The 23,642-nt window shown below is 41.2% G+C and overlaps 1 protein-coding gene across 1 annotated transcript; it reads right to left on the bottom strand.

Annotated features, from left to right (window-relative positions):
* Window positions 1-2,599: 2,599 nt before the first annotated feature.
* Window positions 2,600-6,168, bottom strand: LOC308286109 (regulator of G-protein signaling 2-like; the record flags this gene model as incomplete). Its single annotated transcript, XM_080727066.1, has 3 exons — window positions 2,600-2,890; window positions 4,841-5,007; window positions 6,150-6,168. The coding sequence occupies 3 exons, from the start codon at window positions 6,166-6,168 to the stop codon at window positions 2,600-2,602; spliced, it is 477 nt and encodes a 158-aa protein (XP_080583192.1).
* Window positions 6,169-23,642: the final 17,474 nt, after the last annotated feature.

The raw sequence follows: 23,642 nt of genomic DNA, 5'->3' as shown, positions 1-23,642 counted from the left end.
CCTCCCCAATGGAATCCGGAGATTATTAGTCACACGGAAAATGGTGACCCAACTTTATTCTGTTCAGTGACACAATGCTCCTGTATTTAATAATACTTAATGTGCCGAATAGCGCCCTCTGGAGTTGCACAATTCGATAGGTCACGATCAACGGCGAAACCCAACAGCAATAGGTGGTGCCGCGGAGGATGCTGGGATACGATACGAATGCTCTTGATCCAAGCTCGTGAGTCGTGTATCATAATGCATCTTGCTTGAGGCAAGAGCAAGACCCAACATTTGAACTAAAATCTTTGCTTCTGGGGGTCCCCAACTCCCTGGAACAAAATATTTTGAGATGGGGGTCCGCGGCCAAATACATATCATTTTGGGGGTCCTTGAGGGTTTGAGAACCACAAATGTCTTCTAAATCCCAACAGTTTTCTGAAAAACTCATGTTGCTATAGTTTGACTCGATATTCCATTGTGAAACTGTTTCAAAATTTCTGCCTCTAATATTTGACAATTTGACCAATGTTTGACCAGAGGTAGGTCTACTAAAAAGGTCTTTAAAGTCCTTAAGTCCCTAAATTGTCACTTAAACTCACTTTAGAAATGTGCAGATACCCTGTATACACTTATAATGTTACTAGCCTACTGTATGTTGGTCTGTTATGCTGTTGAGTGAGAAAACGATGTTAACATTTTGGGGAACCCCCCCCCAAAATAATTTGGCGATCCCGACCCACAGGTTGAGAACCACTGTTCTAGGCCAAGACAGAGACTTTTCAGGGCCACCATCAGGTGGCAGTAGCGCACCATGTATGAAATGGATACAGACTTGTTTGGTTCTGCTTCTCAAAAGGCCAATATAGGCCTACACCAAATGACACATCATGACACTTGCAGTATTTGTTGATTTTGCTCACTTGGCTCCTTGATGTGTAACAACCTTTATTACAGAACTGACACACATATTTTTTTTCTGACAACTTCTACAAATCAATAATAAGTTGTCATTTAAAAAAATAGGCCTGTTATTCACATGTAAGGATAGGTTAGGCTCCACTCCTTCTGCCTTTATGTAGGCTACCAGTTAAAGGCTCATTCCCATAAAGATAAAAAAAGAATTATCATCCTCAATTGAAGTGGATGGGAGTTTTCTCAAGGATGGGAGACATTGAGAGTGGATGGTGACACTACCATCCACTTCAATTGAGGAAGACAGTTTTTATCTTTATCTTTATCTTGCCTGAGGGGAATACTTTGTCGTACAATGAAGCATAGGCATACACAGCCACGATTAAACATACTATAGTAGCCTTAACCCCAACAGGCCTACTTGTGTCAAAGTATACTCTTGGTAACATATTACACAACTACAAGTGAGAGTACTGGAGAACATGCTTTGAAAAATACTTCAATGTTCAAAATTGCATGTTAAAATACATACAGTATACAAGCGTTCAAAAAACACAACACACATTTCTTTTAAATATCAATGCATTGCTGTACAAAAATGTTGACAGTTCAATAGTGGATTTAAAAAGTTGTTAATTATAATGTAGGCTCCATTTTCTTTGAAATGCAGTGGAGTCAAAGTCCAGTCAAGTATCCAAAAAAACACAAATACTCAAGTAAAGTATACTGAAAATATGTGCATTGTTGTTACCGTCCAGCACTGCTTTGCTACACTTTAACTCACTCAGGCAATGGTACCATACCAATGTGGAATTAGACACTACAAATGCCTATAAAGTTTATTGCTCGTCTGTTTCGCACACGCCTACATCTGTTCCACGTGGCGATATGCCATCCACAGGCGCCTTTCTTTTGCCACACTTTAGTCAATGTCTTGTGAGGGGGATATATATATACCGGTATATGTGGCAAGAGGAAGTTGCCCTCTGAAGGCTATCTATCATCTGATGATGTGGTTTTGAAACATTTCACTTCCTTGTCTGTCTTATCGGCAGGGGTCATCGCCATGCTGGCTTCTGGTGGACATTGTTGTAAAAATTATATTTTTGCCATGGACATACAAAATGAGTACGCAAACACATAAAGAGCTATAGGCCTAAATGAGGTGTGTAACTCTGAGAGTGTACAAATGGAACTAATGCCCCTTTTCCACTTCAAGGCGGAACCAGAACTTTCCAGAACCTGAACCCTTTTTTTTTTTCTTTTTTTTTTCTTGGTTCTGGTTTTGTTTCCATATTGCACGGCCTGGTTTCATACAAGGTTCTGGGTACCCTCTTAAGTCCTGCCCTTGATGTGTAGTACTAAACTTGAGTTCAGAGAACCTATGCGAGGGGCCAGCAGCGCTGCTGCTCTTTTTTGGGACCTTCCCGGTTAGGTCTGGTTATAGGGAAACGTAATCCAGAACTTGGTCCCGCAACTTCACAGGTTCTTGAAAGTTCTTGGTTCTGGAAAAGTTCTGGTTTGGCCCTGTAGTGGAGAAGGGGCTCAAATGGACCCCAGTGGCATACATATTCTGAAGAAAACCTAAAGGCTGACATTCAGTAACTGGGTCTTACGGACGAGGTCAAGTCTTTGCCACAGACACATTTGTCTGTGTATGTTGGGCCCTGCTTATCGGACTTTGTCTCCGGTGTGCGAGTCATTGTGGAGAGAGGCTGGGAGGCTGATTGATTTGCAGTCTGATTATTGGGCCTTCCTTGTTCTTTGCCCTGAAAGCGTTGCGGCGGTTCCCAAGGCCCGCTGGCGCTGGCTTGGAGCCGGCAGAATGACTCAGGTCCTTGTAGAGGTCAGACTGGACGAAACGAGGGAAGGCGTCGTTCTCCATCATACTGTAGATTTTATTCTGTGCAGCGGTGAAACAAAATGGACTCGGTTGTTGCTGGAGGAGGTTCTGAGCGAGAGATTCTCTTGTGTGGAAATCCAAGTTGATCTGAAATTTGAAAGTAATCCGGTTATTGTTTTACATCAGCAAAAGTTGTCAGTAGAGCTTGCAGATCTGCTATTTCCAGAGCGCAACCAAACATAAAATTACTTTTCTTTTAGTTCTATTGGATCTAGGCTACTCTCCACTAGTCCCTCCATAACTTTTTTTATCTAGTTTTTATTTGTTGATAACATTTTCTATATATTTAGTCTTTGTTTTAGTCATCATAGCTTAGTTTTTGTCAGTTTTTATTTGGTGTTTTGTTAGTGAAACAAGTTAGTCAGGGGAAAAAAATCTTCACAGTTTTAGTCAATGACATCAACTGTCATAGTGTTGATGTCATTGTCAGTGTAATGACGTTATGGCTATTTCATTTGTGTATAAATGTGCAGCAAACTGTAACCACTTCAAGTTTAACGCTGAGATGGATACTGTGCATTTAACCTTCAGATGGAACTAATTGATTGGAATTAAAGATACCCAAGGGGAATTCTATCAAAATCTGGGACTGGGAACACAATATCCTGTGTTTAAAATGTTTGCCTCAAAGATCCTCTGCATGTTTGGCACAACATATCTCCGTGAGAAGGCTTTCTAAATGACATCATACAATTGCAAACTGTTCAGGATCGCGTCCCTGGTGTTGACAAGTTAGTTAAAGCAAAGATGTCAGGTGTCTGGAAACAGCAAGTAAAAAAAGTATTATTTTTGAGATGTTTTGAGCTGAGCTTCTGTTGGGTTATTTTTTTCCCCCTTACATTTAAAAACAAAACAATCGATTGTGCATTAAGCATTGAGTGTCCTTATTTTGATCGACATTTTCTGAATATTTCATTATCGTACATGTGTCAAAAAAGACTGAGTTCAATGTCTGAGTTTGAAAGTAGGCCTGCATAAAACATGTTGTGTAGCTAATTAAAAGCTGAAATGATTTGGGCTCTCAGGTGATCTATAGCTGAAACCCCAGAACAATAGCCACACATTAGAAAACAGAAACTACAGATAGCCACTCAGTAGCCAACAGAAACTGCTAATGCAAATGTTGGCTTTGACAAGGTAATGTGTTTCACTTCAAGTTGAATTGTTCTACTTTCAAATGGTTATTGGTGAATTAGGGTCTCCTTAAAAATGTAATTGTTTGTTTTTAAAGTCAATATTTAAAGTATAGCTATTCATCTTCAAAATAAGTGCTGTACTGTAGTTATAGCAGACAACAGACTGAAAAACAATACTGAGCACTAAGTATAACTATACAAATTTGAAAAAAGTTCAATACAAAAACACAATGGTGAACGATAGTTATAGTTATCTTTATAGTTATAGTGCTTAGTGGGAATGTCACTTAACTGAATGTGTGTCTGTGTGCATGTGTGCCCACAACTTGTGGTGGCCCACAGCAAGTCACCTTTTGGATCAATGTGGCCCTCAACCCCCCAAAAAATGAGTTTTTGACTTAAACCATACAGCTATTTTTATAGTTGACCAGAGGAGTTTCCCAAGAGCCTACTAGGTTTGCTCCTTTATCTTCGATCTTGCTGATCTACAAGCTCATAACTTGGTTTGTGAGCTTAGATAATCTATTTTCACTGACTGCTCGCCCCCAGAATAGGGACCTAAAAAGATAATAAAAAATAAATCACTGCTTTTTGTTTATACACTTACACTTGACCTGAGTAGGCCTAATGTTTTGCTAAAGTGGCAGTATTTTAGTTAAGATCAACTTTCCTTTCATATACAACATATTGCATACTTATGACCACATACAACTTTGCCGATAATAGCCTACTTATGACCACATACAACTTTGCTGATAATGTTTCTAAATCTGTGCATTATACATACCTGTATTAGGTTGAAGTTACAAGGCTCTGTTATGTGAAATATGAATCATGTTTCTGTGTGCCGTTGCTTATTGTGACATATGTTCTGTTAAATGATAGGTGTTTTGTCTTTTACCTCCTTAGGGGACCCAGTCCTAACGAATGCTTCATAAATACTTGTTGCTCTCCAGCTAAGCATTTCTGGACTGCTGATGGTTCTGAATTCCTCACAGGCAAGCCAGAAGTCCAGGTTCTCCTCACAAAACTCTGACTTAAGGAAGTCCCGAAATCCCTTCCGTCCACCTTGGGTAGATGAGAAGAAGATTAAATAATAATTGAGTCGCTATCCTTGGTCGCCATCAGTGTCATGATTCACAAAGAGTCTGAATATAACTGGATATTACTTTTACGGGAAAGCAGGGTCTGAAGAGATTGTCCCAGTTGGCTTGTTTCATTTGATGACTTTCTGCAGGAGAAGGAAAAGAAGATGTTTAGTCTACTTTCAGTCAGTGGTAATAATGTACACGACATCACATACTGTAGTCAGTGGTGGAAGGAGATTTGTTACTTAAGTAATAGTAGCAAACAAGTACAAATCCTGTGTATTATTATTATTTCACTTTAGTCAAAGTACTAAAGAATTGTCATTAAAATGTATGTAAATGCCAGACGTAAAAGTACTCATACGCACATTTTTTATTAAAAGGCATTTAAAAAACTTGCGTGTTTAGAGCTTGTACTGTAGATTGTCTATTTTCATTTTGGTATAAAATATGGGTTTTGTACTAAATCAAATACAATTGTACATCGTCTCTGTCGAGTGGAAACCTCATAGGTCCAAAACTGTCACTTTTCAGGATTCAAATAAAAAAAAACGGCAAAAGCAGATCTACAAGCTCGAAACGCGACCCCTCGCAACACGTTTCGAGCTTGCAGATCTGCTACTTTTGATGCCTTTGTGTGATCTGCAATGTGATCGAGTAGGCTAGGCATTCATTTACGAAAGAAAAAACACAAAAAGTTGGAGATAAGAGGTTTCTGGCCCGACAGCAAAAATATACAATTGTAGTGGCGTAAAAAGTACAATATTTCCCTCTGAGATGTATGTGGAGTTTAAATATTAAGTATCTATTTTTTTTCCCAAGTAAAGTAAAAGCACCTCAGATTGGTACTTAAGTACAGTACTTGTGTAAATATACTTGACTCGGTTACTTTCCACTGCACATACAGTAGCACCACATACTGTACGAAGAGATGCAGAAACTGTAATACCTCAGGTTGTTTGTTGTTGAGGGACTTTGAATGAAGTTGTGCATTCTAGTTGTCCAGGGTGTTTTTCTACAAGAAAATATCACAACGAGAACATTCACAATTAAAACACATAAAACAATTAAAGAAAAGTCTCTCCAAATAAGCCTGCATCTCAATTAAGTTAAAACACTTACCTTTTCTTTGCTTCATCATGGAGGTCTGCAAAAGTTGTCTTATCGAGCATATCCATTCAGAAAAGGTGACGAGGAATTATGCCTAAACTGTGCATGCTGTACTAACCATGAAACCTTAACATTAGGCTTAATTCAGAGCCTATATATCTTGTGCTTTTTACGCACCTCCCGCAGACTGTAATTATCTGGAAAATGAACCTTTCTTGAGCAGTGTCTCATAAGACTGTTTCCTGTCATCAATACTGTTGTCAGTGTGGTTTAATGTCCTGGTGGGAACCTGCCCAAGAACCTGGCTCCACAACCTGACCCTCCTATAGGTTCACCACACCTTGAAAAGCACTCTAATGCCAGTTTCACTATAGGTTCACGGTCACCGGTCATGAGGAGGTGCCTGCGGCTTTGTCCCCGGGGCGTTCTAATTATAGTTTCCTCGTGCAACACCTCGTATCCTACAATTCCACACTATTTTTAGCCCTTTCACATGGAAGCCTGTCTGTGTGGGTGGAAGGAGTCATGTGAATTGCAAGTGTGCGTCAGACCATATTATGCTCTTGGTTATTGTTTTATTTACATAATGCATTGCTGTGGATCACGCCCCTCATTGCATTCTCCATGGTTGAATGCATTACTACAAGGCCTCAGTTATCAGCTTAGCATCAGGCTGATTGAATCAGATTTTTTTTAACAGTTTACAGATCAGACAGGACCCTGTAAGTGGAAGATGTCTCCAAAATGTCCCTCAATCCATCTACAGTATGTCTTTCTCTGCTCTAGCTTATCACAGTGGTATTAAAGGACAACTTTAGTTTTTTACAACATGGGTTCATATTTTAGATTGTAATTAAAGAATATAAAAGATGGGTGTTAAAATGATTTCATTTACTTCTTTCTATTGTTTTAGAGATTCTTATTTCAGTGGTTGGGGGCATGCGTACAAGTGGCTAAATATGTCATTTTACACAGAATAAGCCCATTCCCAAGATACAACGCAACCTTACATGGTTGGATGTGACTTATGGGGGCTAGAAGTGTTACTGTAAATAGCAATAAAGAAACTGCTGGCTTATTGTGTCTAAAAAGACATATTTAGCCACTTGTACGCATGCCCCCATGCGTACGCATGCCCCACATTTTAGCACGGTAAACGCGATAAAACAATAGAACGAAGCAAATGAAAACATTTTCACACTCACTTTTTCTTTTCTCTAATTACAATCTAAAATATGAACCCTTGTTGTAAAAAAACAAAGTTGTCCTTTAAATGGTTTTATAAATGTATTATGGACATTGTGTTTAAATATTAGTCCATCTAATTCAAAGTTTGAAGTTTGAACTAATGGACATAGTGGGGGTGGGGGAGGGAGATAGGAAATTAAGTAATGGAAATGACTGTCTTCATACAGCCTAAGTATAATTGTTGTGGGCAGGTGGGGAAAAGCGGTGGTTCTTGAGGATTGTTCAAAATATGCTATGGCCTAGAGCTAAAAAAAAAAGGCTGAGAACCTCTCCTCTACCTTAAGTCCACGCTATTCATTGTTTGTAACGACTCGCTGAAATGCATGACCCCAGGACCCAGGACAGTCAAAGAATGCATTGCAAACAGTTGAGTCTTTGCCTCGTGCCTCCGTGCCTTTAGCATCTCAATGAAACAAAACATCAACCAGCCTTACCACTGATCAGTGATGGACAAAGTACACACATTTGTTACTTGAGTAAAAGTATCAATACTGCAATATAGAAATACTCCGATACAAGTAAAAGTCAGGAATTCAAAATGTACTGGAGTAAGGCTGCAGACACACCAAAGTACCTATGAGAGTGGATTCCCCATTCCACCAATGCATTTCAATGAGAATGGAGCGGTTTCATGCCAGTAGAGGATTTCTGCAAAAAAACGCTCCATTCTCATTGAAATGCATCCACTCTCATAGGTACTCTGGTGTGGGTGAAACCTAAAAGTACAAAAGTATTGGTATCAAAATGTACTTAAAGTACCAAATGTAAAATTACTCAGTATAGGCAGAATGTCCTATTTCAAGTTTTCAAATGTATCCAAAACCTTGGAAAATAGTAGATCTTCAAGCTCACTACGAGCTTGTAGGTCGGCTATTTTCAAATGGCCAAAATGTATATAAGGCTGAAGTCGTTAATTGTAATAATAATCCACATCTATAAGTAACTAGTAACTAAAGTTTTTAAATAAATGTATAGGAGTAAAAGTACAATATTTGGATCCGAGATGTTGTGGAGTAGAAGTAAAAGTATTGTAAATGGGGAAATACTCAAGTAAAGTACACATATCCTCCTACCTCAAAATTGTACTTAAGTGTTACTTTACACCACTGCCACTGATGAAGTTAAGACTGATATGTTGGCAAAATATTATTGGAACAAGACATCTTTGTATCCATATTTGAATTTCTTTTTAAAAATAATGTTATTTAATATGTATTTATTGATTTTAAGTTATGCATCAGGAGCATGTATATTTTGTGGTTGCGCTGTTCGAGGAAAGGAGGGTATTTCACAAGCAAATTGATAGTGAAAGCCGTTAAGCATCCTGCCTGCAGGTACTAAGAGCCTATAGTTGCAATTCATGTGTGGTTTTAGACAATCTAAATGTTGGAATGGGGGATTTCCAAACATACTGTATATGCTGCACATAATGTGGTTACAAATCACTTCCCTGAGTAATTACATACAAAGCAATGTTTTCACTTATGACATGAATCGGGGATCTTTTCATCTGTTTATATAGTAAGATGTTTTGGAGGGATCCTATGTCTTTATTGATAGGAGAGGAGACTGACAGGAAATGGGTAAGGGAGTGATGGGGATTTGAACCCACGACACGCCGCCAGGCTGGCATTGCAGTTTAGGGTGCCCGGACCACCACACCGGCGGACCGGGCCATCTTCTCACCTTTTTAATGGGGGATTTAGTAATAATCCACAATGTCTAACAATCTAAAAATAGGTTAAGGTTACATCATCTGTTGGGCCACAAATGCTGGTATGTACATTCCACCTGTACGCCAGCTGGCCCCTTTCCAAGAAATGTTTTCAAGATACTGTACAATGTGTACATGTACGGTATGGAGAGTATTTCTGTTTATGACTGACAGTCTGATGACACCTACTGGGAGGACTGGTCAGTCCAGTCTGGGGTTATATCAGGCCTACCAGTAAGTGAACTGAAATGACATTTCGTAATGCACAATTTCATAACTCTTTAAGTCAGGGGTCTTCAACAGGGGGTCTGGGACCCCTAGGGGGTCCTCAGAGTTACTACAGGGGGGTGGCCAAATTGTTGCGATAGGATCATTCTTTTTAATTAACAACTTGAACCCTCGCATCCCTATATTCTGAGAACTTTAGCCAATATATTAATAGCAGATCTACAAGCTAGCTGATTGGCTATTTTCGGCAAATAGGTTTGGTGTAGAGGGGGAAAAAGAGCAGACCAAGTACAGAGTGAAAGGTCAAGTTTACTAAAAACATGAATCCAACATAGACTGAGGACAGTGCTGTCAAAGAAGTCTATGAATCTATCTGTGAAATTGATGTAAATCTACATCACACATTTATGCAACATGTAAAGGGGGTCCCTGCTTCATCTCTCTCTCAGCTAAGGGGTCCCTGGCCTGAAAACGCTGAAGACCCCTGCTTTAAGTAATTTAACATCTTAACTAAAATTAGAATTATTCTAATCATCAGACAACTCGGAATGATCAGTAGCCTAACTTTCACAGAAATGTCACTGATGTCCCGGCCCCTTCGCCCTGTAGGCCTACTGTATATGTACAAACCATCTTTTGAGTCAAGTGACAAGGAGTTTCCCTGAGAGGATGGAACGTGTACATGCAGAGGAACATGCTATTCCTCCCACTTCTGCTTCTCTCTGAACAGACCAACCTGTAGGGGATCACCCTCAACCTGGCTTCCCACTAGTTTAGGCCATTGTCACTGTTGGAGCACGCCGGAGGAACCATGGGGGATTATTGAAACAAGAGTTTTCACAGTTATGGGAAGAAACGTTATACCCCTGCACCACCCGGATGCCCAGTGGTCTGCATTTTTATTGAATACTTATTAGTAGGCGAATACTTTACAAGAGGCGTCAGGGCGACATGCGACCTTGCCCTAAAGCTCGCGCCAATTCTTGACTATCTGGCCAGTGATGTATATCAGACCAGTGCCTGTTGAGATTGGCAGAACATGCCCATATATGGGCATTCCCAGATATACCCTTAATATCGATGACATCGGGACAGGGATCTCCATAAATGGGCATAGAAGGTACAAGGACGCAATTAATTTGCAAGCATGATCTGGGAATGCCCATATATGGGCATTTCAGAACATGCCCATATATGGGCATTCCCAGATATGCCCTTAATATTGATGAAACTGGAACAGGGATCGCCATATATGGGCATAGAACGGATAAGGACGCAATTAATTTGCAAGTGTGATCTGGAAATGCCCATATATGGACATATTCTGACATCACATTGTCGACTATATATGGGCATAAAATATATGGGCATAAAAGGGACATGAAGCCAGAGGGTGATGTCAGAGCAGCAAACCCATTCTGTTAAGAGGTTCCCCTACTTCACAGTGACATCAGAGCATGATGTCAGAGTGATGTCACAGTGACAAGGGAACCAATAGACTGTAAAAATGTGTACTGACTAACTGAAGGACTGACACAGACGGAGACAAGCTACGACGTTTCTCATGGTATACTGCGACCTTCGGTCGCAATTACGGTGGCAGCAATGAGCAGCCGTACTTTAGTATGAAAAAAGTACAGAGATATAGTTATATACTATACAGTTAAAATAATAACACATAAAGCCCAGAGGGCTTGTTTCCATTGTAGTCCTATATGCATTCAATTCATCAAGACATATAAAGACATACAATTCTATAAAACAAATCATCAAATAGGAGCAGCAAAAGCATATTTACAGAAACACAGTGGGGATTAGAGCAGGTTGGTGCCTTGCATGGTTTCCTCCGCCATCGGTGTATGACACGATGTGTGAATGGGTGAATGTAATGCACTATCTATGTAAAGCGCCTTGGATGAAGGCGCTATCCAAATGCACCATTTACCATTTACAATGTGTGTCACTGTCACATTGACCCATTCACACACATTCAAACGACAGTGGACACAAACAAGGCACCAAAACCTGTTCATCAGGAGCAGTGAGGAGTTCAGTGTCTTACTCAAGGACGCTCTATATATATTAACCATAACAATTTAACACGATACAAAATATGACAGTTCACCCATTTATTTGTCCACTTAAACTTTTACTGCATTGACCTACACTATTTAAACCTCTGCAGATGTGTTGTAGTTGTACTGTATTTTCCTCCAATTTGGCAGATCAAAATACTGACACAATAATGAACAGATCTGAGCCTGCATGGACAATCACATGCTACAGACTTTTATTCTCCAATTCTGAGTTTCACATCCAGTTTCACATGCTGTGTGTAGACATGGAATACAGGAGTTTCACAGGGGTCATGATGATGGCTGTGGCTGCTGTTCCATCTCAATTTGTCTTCATGCCCCTCAATACAATAAGCCCTGTGGTTACAGTGGTCTTGATGCCCCAGCTGATGTCACCTTGTTCTCCCCTGCCTCGGCTCTATTATGGTTGTTGTTAGACACCAGTGTCTTTTGTACGGATTGAATTGTTATCGATGGCAAAAATATGCCAAACATTCATCCACATGGTCAAAGAAACATCCTCCCCTGGCTCCCCATCCCATCTTTCAATGAGTTCAGAGTGACTCTGTTTAAATGTCATTATTTCTGTGAAATTAAAATCATTGTTTTATTTGATAGCCATTGTGCCCTTGCATTTGGCCAAAGGCACGTTTTTTTTGCTAAAGTACCAAATGTTGTGTCATAGCGATGACAAAAGAAAACCAATGTGCGCTTAATGAATGAAGCTGTGGGTGCAATGGATGGAATGATTGCTCTACACAGGAAGTAGTTGTGAGTGGGGCAGGCCAGAGTTTCAGTATGAAAGGTGTTTGGGGCGTGATCACTTTGTAGCTATATGTGGTACAATGAGGTGTACTAATAATCACACCCAAACACTCAAAGATAAGATCAGATTAGAATATTTTCTGGGTTCAAATGTTTGTGAAAAGAAGACTCCTTTCAAGCAGGTGTGTAGGTGACAAGACATATAGTAGGAGGAATCTTTAAAAGATCAGACCCGCACACTCGCAAGTTCAAGAGAACAATGTTTGTATTAGAGTGAAGTTTCGGTCGTGAGAACTTCTTCTATAGCCTGAGAAAGGTCTCACGAATCACGACTGAAATGTTTCTCTAATAAATTGTTCTCTGATCTTGAACTTGCAAGTGGCAATGTGCGTTCGGGTTCTAATCTATCAAAGATTCATCCTACTGGTTTAAAATGTTAGGAAATTGGAAAGTAATCTGGTGAGAGAAAACCAGTGGCACCCATTGAATTCAAACCAATTCATGGATGTATACACTGTACAGTATAACAGTAAAGGCTTACACAGTATTTGAACTTTGGGGGAAATATTTGGACCTCATACAACATCAGTACACACAGAAAAATAAAGACATTTTCAAAGCATCTCTCTGCTTTATCTCAACATCCTGGCTCCCCCGACCTCTTTGACCTTAGCTCTTCCACCATCATGCCCCCTCCCGCCCACTCCCCCAGGTGTGATGATGCCAACCTCCTGGAAACCCCCCCGGAACCCAATGGAAACCGGGGGGGTATTTTCAGTTGCTGCCCCCACCCTGTGGAACACACTTCCTCACCACAACAAAGAAGTTGCCCCCACCCTCCACACGCTTAAGTTCACACCTGCCCACAAATCCACCTCTTCAGACCTACTTTCTCCAGCTCACAGGGTCTGCTTTGTGTGTGTGCGTGCGTGCGTGTGTATGTGTGTGCGACCGTGCGTGCGTGCGTGCATCCGTGCATGTGTGCGTAGGGGGTGGGCATCAAATGGCAGAGGGAGAAAGTGAAAGAAGACTCAACTATCGCTGCAAAAGCACCAAAATTAAGAGCAAATTTGGCACTAAAACAGCGAAAAGTGTCTGCTAAATGTCTATTTTCTTTTTTATTTATGATATATCTTAACAAAAATCTTGTATGGCACAGAGATTCCTGGTGGGGGATCCGCGGGCCAAACACACCGGCGGCACAGGCCATCTTCTCACCCTTTTAATGGGACATAGTAATAAAATCCACAATGTCTATAACAATCTAAAAATAGGTTAAGGTTACTTCATCTGTTGGGCCACAAATGCACTGGTATGTGCATTCCACCTGTACGCCATCTGGCCCCTTTCCAAGAAATGTTTTCAAGATACTGTACAATGTGTACATGTACGGTATGGAGAGTATTTCTGTTTATGACAGACAGTTTGATGACACCTACTGGGAGGACTAGTCAGTCCAGTCTGGGGTTATGTTAGGCCTATAAGTGAACTGAAATGACATTTCGTAATGCACAATTTCATAACTCTTTAAGTCAGGGGTCTTCAACAGGGGGTCTGGGACCCCTAGGGGGTCCTCAGAGTTACTACAGGGGGGTGGCCAAATTGTTGCGATAGGATCATTCTTTTTAATTAACAACTTGAACCCTCGCATCCCTATATTCTGAGAACTTTAGCCAATATATTAATAGCAGATCTACAAGCTAGCTGATTGGCTATTTTCGGCAAATAGGTTTGGTGTAGAGGGGAAAAAGAGCAGGCCAAGTACAGAGTGAAAGGTCAAGTTTACAAAAAACACGAATCCAACATAGACTGAGGACAGTGCTGTCAAACAAGTCTATGAATCTATCTGTGAAATTGATGTAAATCTACATCACACATTTATGCAACATGTAAAGGGGGTCCCTGCTTCAACTCTCTCTCAGCTAAGGGGTCCCTGGCCTGAAAACATTGAAGACCCCTGCTTTAAGTAATTTAACATCTTAACTAAAATTGGAATTATTCTAATCATCAAACACACATAATAATTTGGTGGTGAAAAGGTTTGAGAACCACTGATGTCACACTTTTGTGTATACCTGAAAACAACAATTTGATAAAACCAGTATAACCACTCTCAATGAAAACAATGTGTAGGGTTTTTTTTTTTTTTTTTACTTGGGAGTTTTTCCTGCATGGTTCAGCTGAGAACTTAATAAGGAACTTAAGGCATGTTTACTTTTCTTTTGTTAATCTCTTGTTATTCTTGCTTTTGTCATAGGGCCTTTCCCAGAATTTAGATATTAAACATGTATTGTTTGATTAAGCTCTATTTTATGCACAGCCGCCATAATGGAAAGGAATTGGGCCTCTTCCTTATACTTTCTTCACAGGTCTCACCAATTCTACAAATTAAGGCTCTGTTCAATCCATTCTGGTCAAACAGAGTCAGGGACCAGGTTTCATGTTGGCTCACTGGAAACTGTCGTGCCGAGAATGTTAGAGAGGCAGGGGCTGAAATATCTAAAAGGGCCTTTTGGTGAAAATATCGAAAAATATTTGGTGAAAAGCACCGACAACTTCAAGCGCACAACGTTGTGAGCTTGGAGGTCGGCTATTTTCGGTGCTTGATACCACACTGAACTAAGCATAATCAAGTCAATGCTGCATTCAAGTCCAGGAGAGTTTGGACAAGGCAATTCTCTTGAATGCTGCCTTCAGGAAAGAGGGCATTTGCATTTCTTTCACCATAGTAAAACTGCATTCATAGTCTGGAGAGGGCATTTTTTACAGGTGGATAAAAGGGCAGGGGCTCAGGCCCCCTTTGATGTCTAGGTGTGCACGTGCCTGGCTGGAAACACCTTCATGGCTCCTTGAGAGGGTTCCAAATGGTCCCTTACAGCAGGTGTGTTACTAGTTTGGTCTACTTGTGCACAGGTCGCCAGTTGGCACCTCAACAGAGTGCGGTTCTAGTTAGACCTGTGAAGGAAGTAAGCAGAATTGTGCATTTATGGTATACTAGCCCTTATCCGTTCAAAGATATGAGCTCTGAAATGATGTGCAGTGTGTGGGTTATCCTCTTAAGCCCCAGGGGGGGTCCAGGGGAACAATCCGCCTAAAATGTATGCCCAAATTGGAACAGTTGTAGACACAAAACTACCATGATTGTGGCTACTCTTGACTCACCAAATGTCAGCTAACCCCTGAAAATTCACAAATGCAGTGTAAAACATCACATTTCTCTTACCAAATTGTCCTGCTGTGATCATTTTACCAAGGAAAAGATGATTGAAAAAGACCTCCGCCTATGGAAATTTTGCCTTCTGAATAGTGAATGACCCTCAAGAAGACCTCATTGAAAACATATAGTGAATAGAGAAATTGTTCACCAAGGTGTCATCAATTGATTGGCAAAATTGTATGAATATATTCCAAACTATGTAAACTCTACAGATGTTTTAGTGAGAGTAGTGCTGTAATATTAGTAATGTTAAAGTATAGGGTGAAAAATGATAAAAACAAGTAACAATAAGTAGTAATAATACTGTAATATGAGTAATGTATGGAAAAGTACAATGGCAGCTGATTACTATGCTGTAGGACCACTGTAACAATAATCAACAAAGAAATTGTAGTTTGATTTGGTCTCTATTGATTTATTGACATTTATTGACAGCTGTTTAGAGGTCAACACCTTTTGCCCCCGCCGGCGGGGGCAATGGGGTTCAAGAGGTTAAGGGGTGTGCACTGTGCACACAGTATATGAGGGATGGAAAGTAACTTTAACTGGTGCTTACATGATAATATGTAGGAGCATCAATGTAAGAAATACCTGTTTCGTTTAATGGCTACAGAGATACTGTGTACCGATCTGCATGATTTTTGGACAACATCTGTAACAGGGCCAGATGCTGGTAAATGTCCAAATACTATTGGAAGAACACAATGTTTTCTTTTCTTGTTTAGAAAAATCCATTATGTAATTGTAGAGTAGGCTTCACTGTAATGCAGGGCAAAAGTGTTCCGTTTTACAGCAGAGCAGAAACATTGAGGCCGCGTTGCTATGGCGACCTGGTTGTCTACACCACACAGTGCAAGTGGGGAAGTGAAAACAAGACCTTTATTTGTTTGTTTGTTTGTTTTGTTTTATGCGGACAGCATTTTCCTCACCGGTGTGTTTGTTCTGCTTTGGAACATTCCTCTGAAATGACGTTCATGATAGAGCTTCTTTTGTCTTATCCCACGGGGGGAAAACAGTCGCCCAGAGGCGGCACAAGCAGTTAAGGAAAGAAAGTTACAGGTGAGAGTATGAAAAAGAAAAACTAAAGTACCGTAAAAACAAGGCAAACAAGGCACACAGATGATTAAGAAGCACCAACAATACAGAAACGTAGGTGAAAACCCCATAAAGTGTCAGTGCGTCATAAGTGGCTTGCCATTATCTTGTCATACAAACAAATAATAATGTTTATAATACTACTTGAAAGTGCAGTTCCAATCAAGAAAAGGTGTTAAAAAATGGTAAAAAATAAATAAACTCCAATATTTTCAGAACACAGCTGCCTGTTCACCAGTAGGTCTACCCGCTCCAGAGACCACATTACACCTGGTGGGGCCCTATATCTTGTGCGCAAACCTTTTTCTTTTTTTCTTTTTACTATTCAGAGAAACATTTAAAAATGTTCTCTTTTCTTTTTAATAAAAACAGGTGAAATTCATCCTCAGCATTTACCCGTCCTATAACAGCTAGGAGCAGTGAGCAGCCATTTGCTCGGGGAGCCGGTGCTCGTAAGGCAGGGTTCCCCAATTAGTTTTCCCCAAGGGCCGAGTCTTGTCTAGGGTACCAAGCCGAGGGCCACAGCATTACAGGGGACGACGGTGGCGTTCCCGCTACTCGAGCGACAGTTCAGATATCGTTGTTGTCGGGTGAAAATCTTGTATGTCCAAAACCGTTCGTTTTGCATTTATCATTTTAAAAATGATTTAAACTAGTGAAAACAGCCGATCTACAAGCACACAACGCCTCGCACCGCGAGGCGTTGTGTGCTTGTAGATCTGCTGTTTTCACTACTTTTGTGAGACGGCCTTGAATGATGAAGCAGGGCTTTGCTTTGCGAAAGAACGTACACATCTGGAGATACAAGGTTTCCACCTGACAATGACGTTATACTAGTGTTGTTGCTGCTCTTATACCACCATTATTACTGGGGTTGGTGAGGGCCTGACAGTAGCCCCCCGCGGGCCGCAAATGGCCCGCGGGCCGCCTGTTGGGGAACCCTGTCATAAGGGGTAAGGTGAAGGCCCAGATAGGGCCCCAGTCCTCCACGACCTACACTGGCTTCCTGTCAAACAAAGAATCCACTTTGAAATGTTCACCACCTACAAGGCACTCAACAACCTGGCTCCCCCGTATCGGGGGAGGCAGTGGCTCAAGGGTAGAGTTGATTATTTATTTAGTTTTCTCCCAATTACTTTGTGTACCTATACATGCGAGATATTATTATTATGTCATTATAGGTGACAATTACTCGAGCATTTCTACATATGAACTATACTGTGATGTACATGATCAGCAGGACTGTTGCCAGCTCAGGTTAACTGCTGTAATTGTTTTGTTGCTGACAGATGGTGTATTGCTCATTAGACAGTGTTGCTGTTGATTGACTGTACATCTCTCATCCACAGTAGCCTACATTATACACATATACTGTACTGTACCCTCAAATACCCTTTAATCGTCTGCATACTAGGTAGGTAGGTACTGTACCTACCTACCTACCTACCTACCTACCTACCTACCTACCTACCTACCTACAGTACCTACAGTACCTACGTACCTACCTACCTACCTACCTACCACGGCATAGCTCAGGGGAGCACAAAGGGTTCCCAGTTCGAATCCGGGCTCCCCCTGAGTTAATGTTGAAGAGTCCTTGAGCAAGACTCTGAACCCCTAATTGCTCCCGGTGAGCAGGTTGGTGCATTGCATGGTTTCCTCCACCACCGGTGTATGAATGTGTGTGTGAAAGGGCGAATGTAATGCAAAATCTATGTAAAGCGAATTGGATAAAAGCGCTGTATAAATGCACCATTTACCATGTACCTACAGTACCTATACCACCTACATACCTACCGAGGTTGCATCAACACATTCTCTCGTCATTCGTTGACAGTTTGCTGATGTGTTGCATCAGCAGGCTCAGAACGTGTGACACAAGCGCACAGAATGTAATATGACACAATCGCTCGCATCCTGTCCTGTTCTGACGACGCTCGTCCTCTTTGACTCATCCTGCGATATGCTATGAAAGGGTCACTGTGCGTCTGTCTTCATGCCTTATCATCGGATCATCTGGTTACTGATACACAGTGTCATGATGCAAAACAAGGAAACTGTGACAATTCGTGCATAGCCATGCAAAAAAGAAAGAAAGAAAAAAATCAACTTGTGAGAATTAAACCACATCTTCTTAACCCTGCTGATACCAGCAGAAAAAAGGAGAATTTTAATAGAACAGTGCAATGCTGGGTTTATTCTGCATGGCATCTGTCCCTACCTGTCAGCACTGGTTAAGAGTAAGACTTTTTCTTGCACAAGGATACATGCCAGAGTTGTCGGTACAGCCTACATTTTTTACCAGACTGTAATATAAACAACAAAATAAAAACATTATCAATCATCAACTGCTGATAGCAAAGCGTCTTAGTATGTTTACACACAGTAATGTTCCCCTCCATGTTATTTCAACTTTGAAGAGTGTACAAATGGAACCGTAAGAGTCCACTTGTGCACTGTTTGGAGGATTTTATTTCATGGCATTTTTTCTGTGGATGTGCAACATGGCAGGGAGGTTTTGTAGTATGACAAAGCACCATATAGATCATAGCACAACTGTAACAGATGTATTCTATGCTATAAAAAAACATTGGGGAATACTAATTTATTATACTGGCCATCTCAAGCCTCTTATTAATGAATAGAGATGCTACAAAAGTGGCAGCCTTCCGTGCACCTGTGTCTTATTAGCTCATGAATGTAGGCCTACAGTGATAACTGTGGACCTGTGCTGCTGAATACATACAACTCTAATAAATGATAATTATCGTCGTTGTCGGGCGGAAACCTCGTATCTCCGAGTTTCAAATGTGTACGTTCTTTCGCAAAGCAAAGCCCTGCTTCATCATACAAGGCCGTCGCACAAAAGTAGTGAAAACAGCAGATCTACAAGCACACAACGCCTCGCAGTGCGAGGCGTTGTGTGCTTGTAGATCGGCTGTTTTCACTAGTTTAAATAAAAAAAAATTAAATGATAAATGCAAAACGAACGGTTTTGGACATATGAGGTTTTCACCCGACAACAACGTTATATAAGAGACAGATATGTCATGTGACCTTATGCTTGGAGGCGTGTGGGTTTGTTTATGTCTATACAGTGTATCCATCCGTCGGTATTGTCGATATTACTTCCCAGCACATCTCTTTCACACACAGTAGCCTATACTTTATTCTGGGTTTCACCAGAATGTCATACAGCTCTTTTCACTCACTTTTAACAAGGTGTCTTATACTTCTCAGGTGGAGACATGTCATAACAGATAGATCAAAGACACACTTCCTCAAATTGGAGAAAATAATATTCTCCTCGTGGGGCTGCTGTGGTAAATTTTAGGGCATCTTTGTGACCCTTTCTTGTCTGGTCTAATGATTAAATCTGTATTTTTATATTATCGCTGTCAGGCAGAAAACTCCTATCTCCAAATTTTAACTGTTAGTGTTTTCTTTTGTATAAATGACCGCCCTACTTGATCATACTACAACTACAAGCGTCACACAAACGCATTTTGAGAATGATTTGCTATTTCTGAATTTGAAGCCTGAAAGGTAACAGTTTTGGACATAATATGAGGATTCCAACCAACAGAGATGATTATATAATATATTCTTTAGTAGAAGTTGGTTAAAACATGTCTGTGTTATTTCAGAATTGAACAGTAACTAATTATGTTGACTATGACTTCATGATAATGCTCTGTATCTGCAATTAGATTGTAAATTAGTATATTTTGTTTATACAAATTACACTAATTTACACTAAACCACCAACATAGAAGGTGCACCTGTGTTGGAATGAAGGATGGGGATGTAAATTGGGATTGATCTTTGTGTTCATGGATAATACTGTGAATGGAAAAAAAGATAAAAGAAACAAAATAAAGAAAAGGAAAAGGGAAAAGCTCAATAAAGAGTTTGGAAATGAAATAACACACTGTTTAGCCATATCAATTCATTAATGTCACGCTTTATAAAGAATTTTAAACATATTAAATATGTACAAATGTACAACTTTTACACATTTTGTTAGTTCTGTTAACATTCTCCACGATGAAGTTCATCTCTCAAATTTAGCTTATAACAACTGTTATACTTATTCAAATTTACTTAATCATATTCAGAGTGACACAATCTCAAATGTGCTCTTAAAAGTCATGTTTGTGCGCAGATCAATTTCTCGTCTGCATATCGTCGTTGTCAGGCAGAAACCTCGATCTCCAAGTTTCAAATTTGTACGTTTGTTTTCGTTTAAATCATTTTTAAAATGATAAATGCAAAACGAGCGGTTTCGGACATACAGGGTTTTCACCCGACAGCGACGTTATATAGTTTAATCTGTCAACATGCTATGCTGCAACTTCTGCAAGTCGTTGCAACCACTGAAGCGAAACTATCCAGACCAGTCAAGCAAACCTGTAGGCCAACACATACTTTATAATATCAGTTAGGATGATTAATTGTCAAGTTGTACAGATTGTGACAGATTAACCTGTTAAAAAAAGCCTTGCAAAAGAGCACAGCAGGTTTCCCACTTCTTACTTTTGTGGGGCGTTGACGTGCATGAGATCTAGATGTGCTGAAACCTAGACTTCACACCCACACGCGCCCAGAGCTGTTTCCTTCTTTCATACTTGACAGCAAACATTCTAAATGCGTCCAAGTTCATTTCCTGGTGCAGTGTGTTTGTCAATATCAGTCGCTGACAGTACATAAACTTGGACACAAGCTGTTTTCCCTGAAGCAATTTCACTGACAAAGGCCTATCTGTGTTGTCTTTTTGGGACCGCACCCACAGGGGCGTCACAAGGGGTAGGAAAGTGGGACTGAGTTACTAGGGCCCAAGAGGTGGAGGGGCCCTAGTAACTTTAGCTATTGAAAAATGGCAGATATACAAGCTCACAGCGCGGCACCGAGTGCCGCGCTGCAAGCTTGTAGATCTGCTATTTTTGAAAAGTTGGCAAAATGTGCGCAAATCTTTGAATATGTATTTTTTAAGCGAACATTTGTAACTCAAATTTTGCTTCCGGGGTAGTCCCTGGAACTAAATATTTTGAGATGGGGGTCCGTGGCCAAATTCATATCATTTTGGGGGTCCTTCACATGAAAAAGTTTGAGCATCACTGACATGGAAACATGGGTTTCTTGCACACATTTTCACCATTTTTCAAAAATAGCAGATCTACAAGCTTGCAGCGCGGCACTCGGTGCCGCGCTGTGAGCTTGTATATCTGCTATTTTTGAGTGGTGGTCACACCACTCCTGTAATTCGCTTTCACGATGTTACTGGCCGTGTATGTCTGTCGCCGTGTATGTCTGTCGCCAGCCATACCTCTCCTGACCACACACACAGACCACAAACACACACACACGTTAAAGGAGGGGCGCTATTGAGCAGGCAGACTCAACACCCTCTCTCTCTCTCTCTCTCTCTCTCTCTCTCTCTCTCTCTCTCTCTCTCTCACACACACACACACACACACACACACACACACACACTGTAGACACACGCGTAGCAAGGAGGGCGCGCGCGCGCAGACACACACACAGTCACACACACACACACACACACACACACACACACACACACAAATGTCCGCGACTGGGTGGCTGCAACAGCACGCACAACGTTTTTTCACTCTCTCTGATGATGCACGCAGCGTGCAACTCCTGTGTGTGTGTGTGTGTGTGTGTGTGTGTGTGTGTGTGTGTGTGTGTGTGTGTGTGTGGCTGCTCGCGCTAATGTTGCAGCCGGAGACAACTCTGATTGGAAGTGGCGTGCCGCTGAATGGAGCTCCCTGCTTGTGTTCCCACTACTTTACCTCGCATTGGATTTTTATTATTTTTCGGCGCTGTTGTGTGCACTCTGCACTGCAGCTCCGTCCGTCCGTCCGTTCAACACACATCACCCAAGTAAATCCTGGTTTATACTTCTTCATCACGGCGTGTTCCGTGACAAAATGTGGCTGATCTACAAGCTCACAACGCCTCGCATCCGCGACGCGTTGTGAGCTTGTAGATCTGCTATTTTCCAGGCGCAGAAACTTGCAGCGCAGCGCACGTTATTATTTGTATTATTTAATAATCTGACATAGCCTACTATTTAAATACTTTCACAAGCCACATTGTGGCTTAATATTCACATTAAGGGTAACAAGCAGGCACGCTGCATGCCATGCACTGCACATTAGAACAAGTTTGCTTGTGAGTGTAAATCAGTGGCTTCCTCAAAGAAAAAGAAAGGAGGGGAAAAAGCGTTGGAAACATAAGGTTCGGGCCTCGGCGCAGGTCGGACGCATTTTAATGATTAATGCTCGGACGTAGATTCGGGTCGGACAAAAAACTGTCGGACACGGCCCACACGGGTTCAGAACGGACAGAAAAAATTGGCCCGATCCCAGCTCTAATCTACAAGCTCACAATGCGTCCACCCCGTCCATCATTAGCCGAGTTTCTTAAAGCAGGTCAAAATAATAATAAACAAATAATAGTTGGAAATAGTTGGATTTAAGATCACAATGCGTCCGTCCGGCCGTCCGTCTGTCTCCCGCCACTGTTGAGCATGAGCAACCTTGCAATCCATGTATTTGACTCTTTTTATTTGACTCTTTTTATTTGACCACCACTCAGTTCACAACAAGGTGTGATTTTCAATAGTTAACCGCAGTGAATCCTTGTACCCAGGGCCCAGAATTTGGTGTGACGCCCCTGCGCACCCACACCCGTAGCCTGAAGACTTTGGAGTGGAGCATGCCAGCTTCCTTGTTTCTTAAAACCATGCTTACATAACCAGGAGTGGAAAACAAAAGGACTATACACAGGCAGCTGAACCTTTGTATCGAATGAGATGCAGGGCGGAGAGAAACTGTGGTTTGGCAACAGATATACAGTAAGATAACCGAGAGAGCATGATGTGTGGCATGAAAAACTGCACTCTCTCCTATCAAGGCCGGTGCTCGGGCACTATAGCTGGCTTATCTTTGAGATTCTGGTGAGCCATTTTTGGTTCAAGTTTGGGGGCTTTTCCTTTTAGCCTGCACTGACAGAGCAGTGTGGAGAAGCAGGGAAAACATACAGCATGCGAATGTGACCAGCTCAGTGGCCATGAGTTCGATCCCCGGCCAGGTGGTCATACCAAAGACTGGGACCCAGTGCCTCCCTGCTTGGCA

The sequence above is a fragment of the Nannobrachium achirus genome, assembly GCF_963921795.1.
Source record: "Nannobrachium achirus genome assembly, chromosome: 5".
NCBI classification, from domain to species: Eukaryota; Metazoa; Chordata; class Actinopteri; order Myctophiformes; family Myctophidae; genus Nannobrachium; species Nannobrachium achirus.
This window is presented reverse-complemented; position numbering and strand designations above follow the sequence as displayed.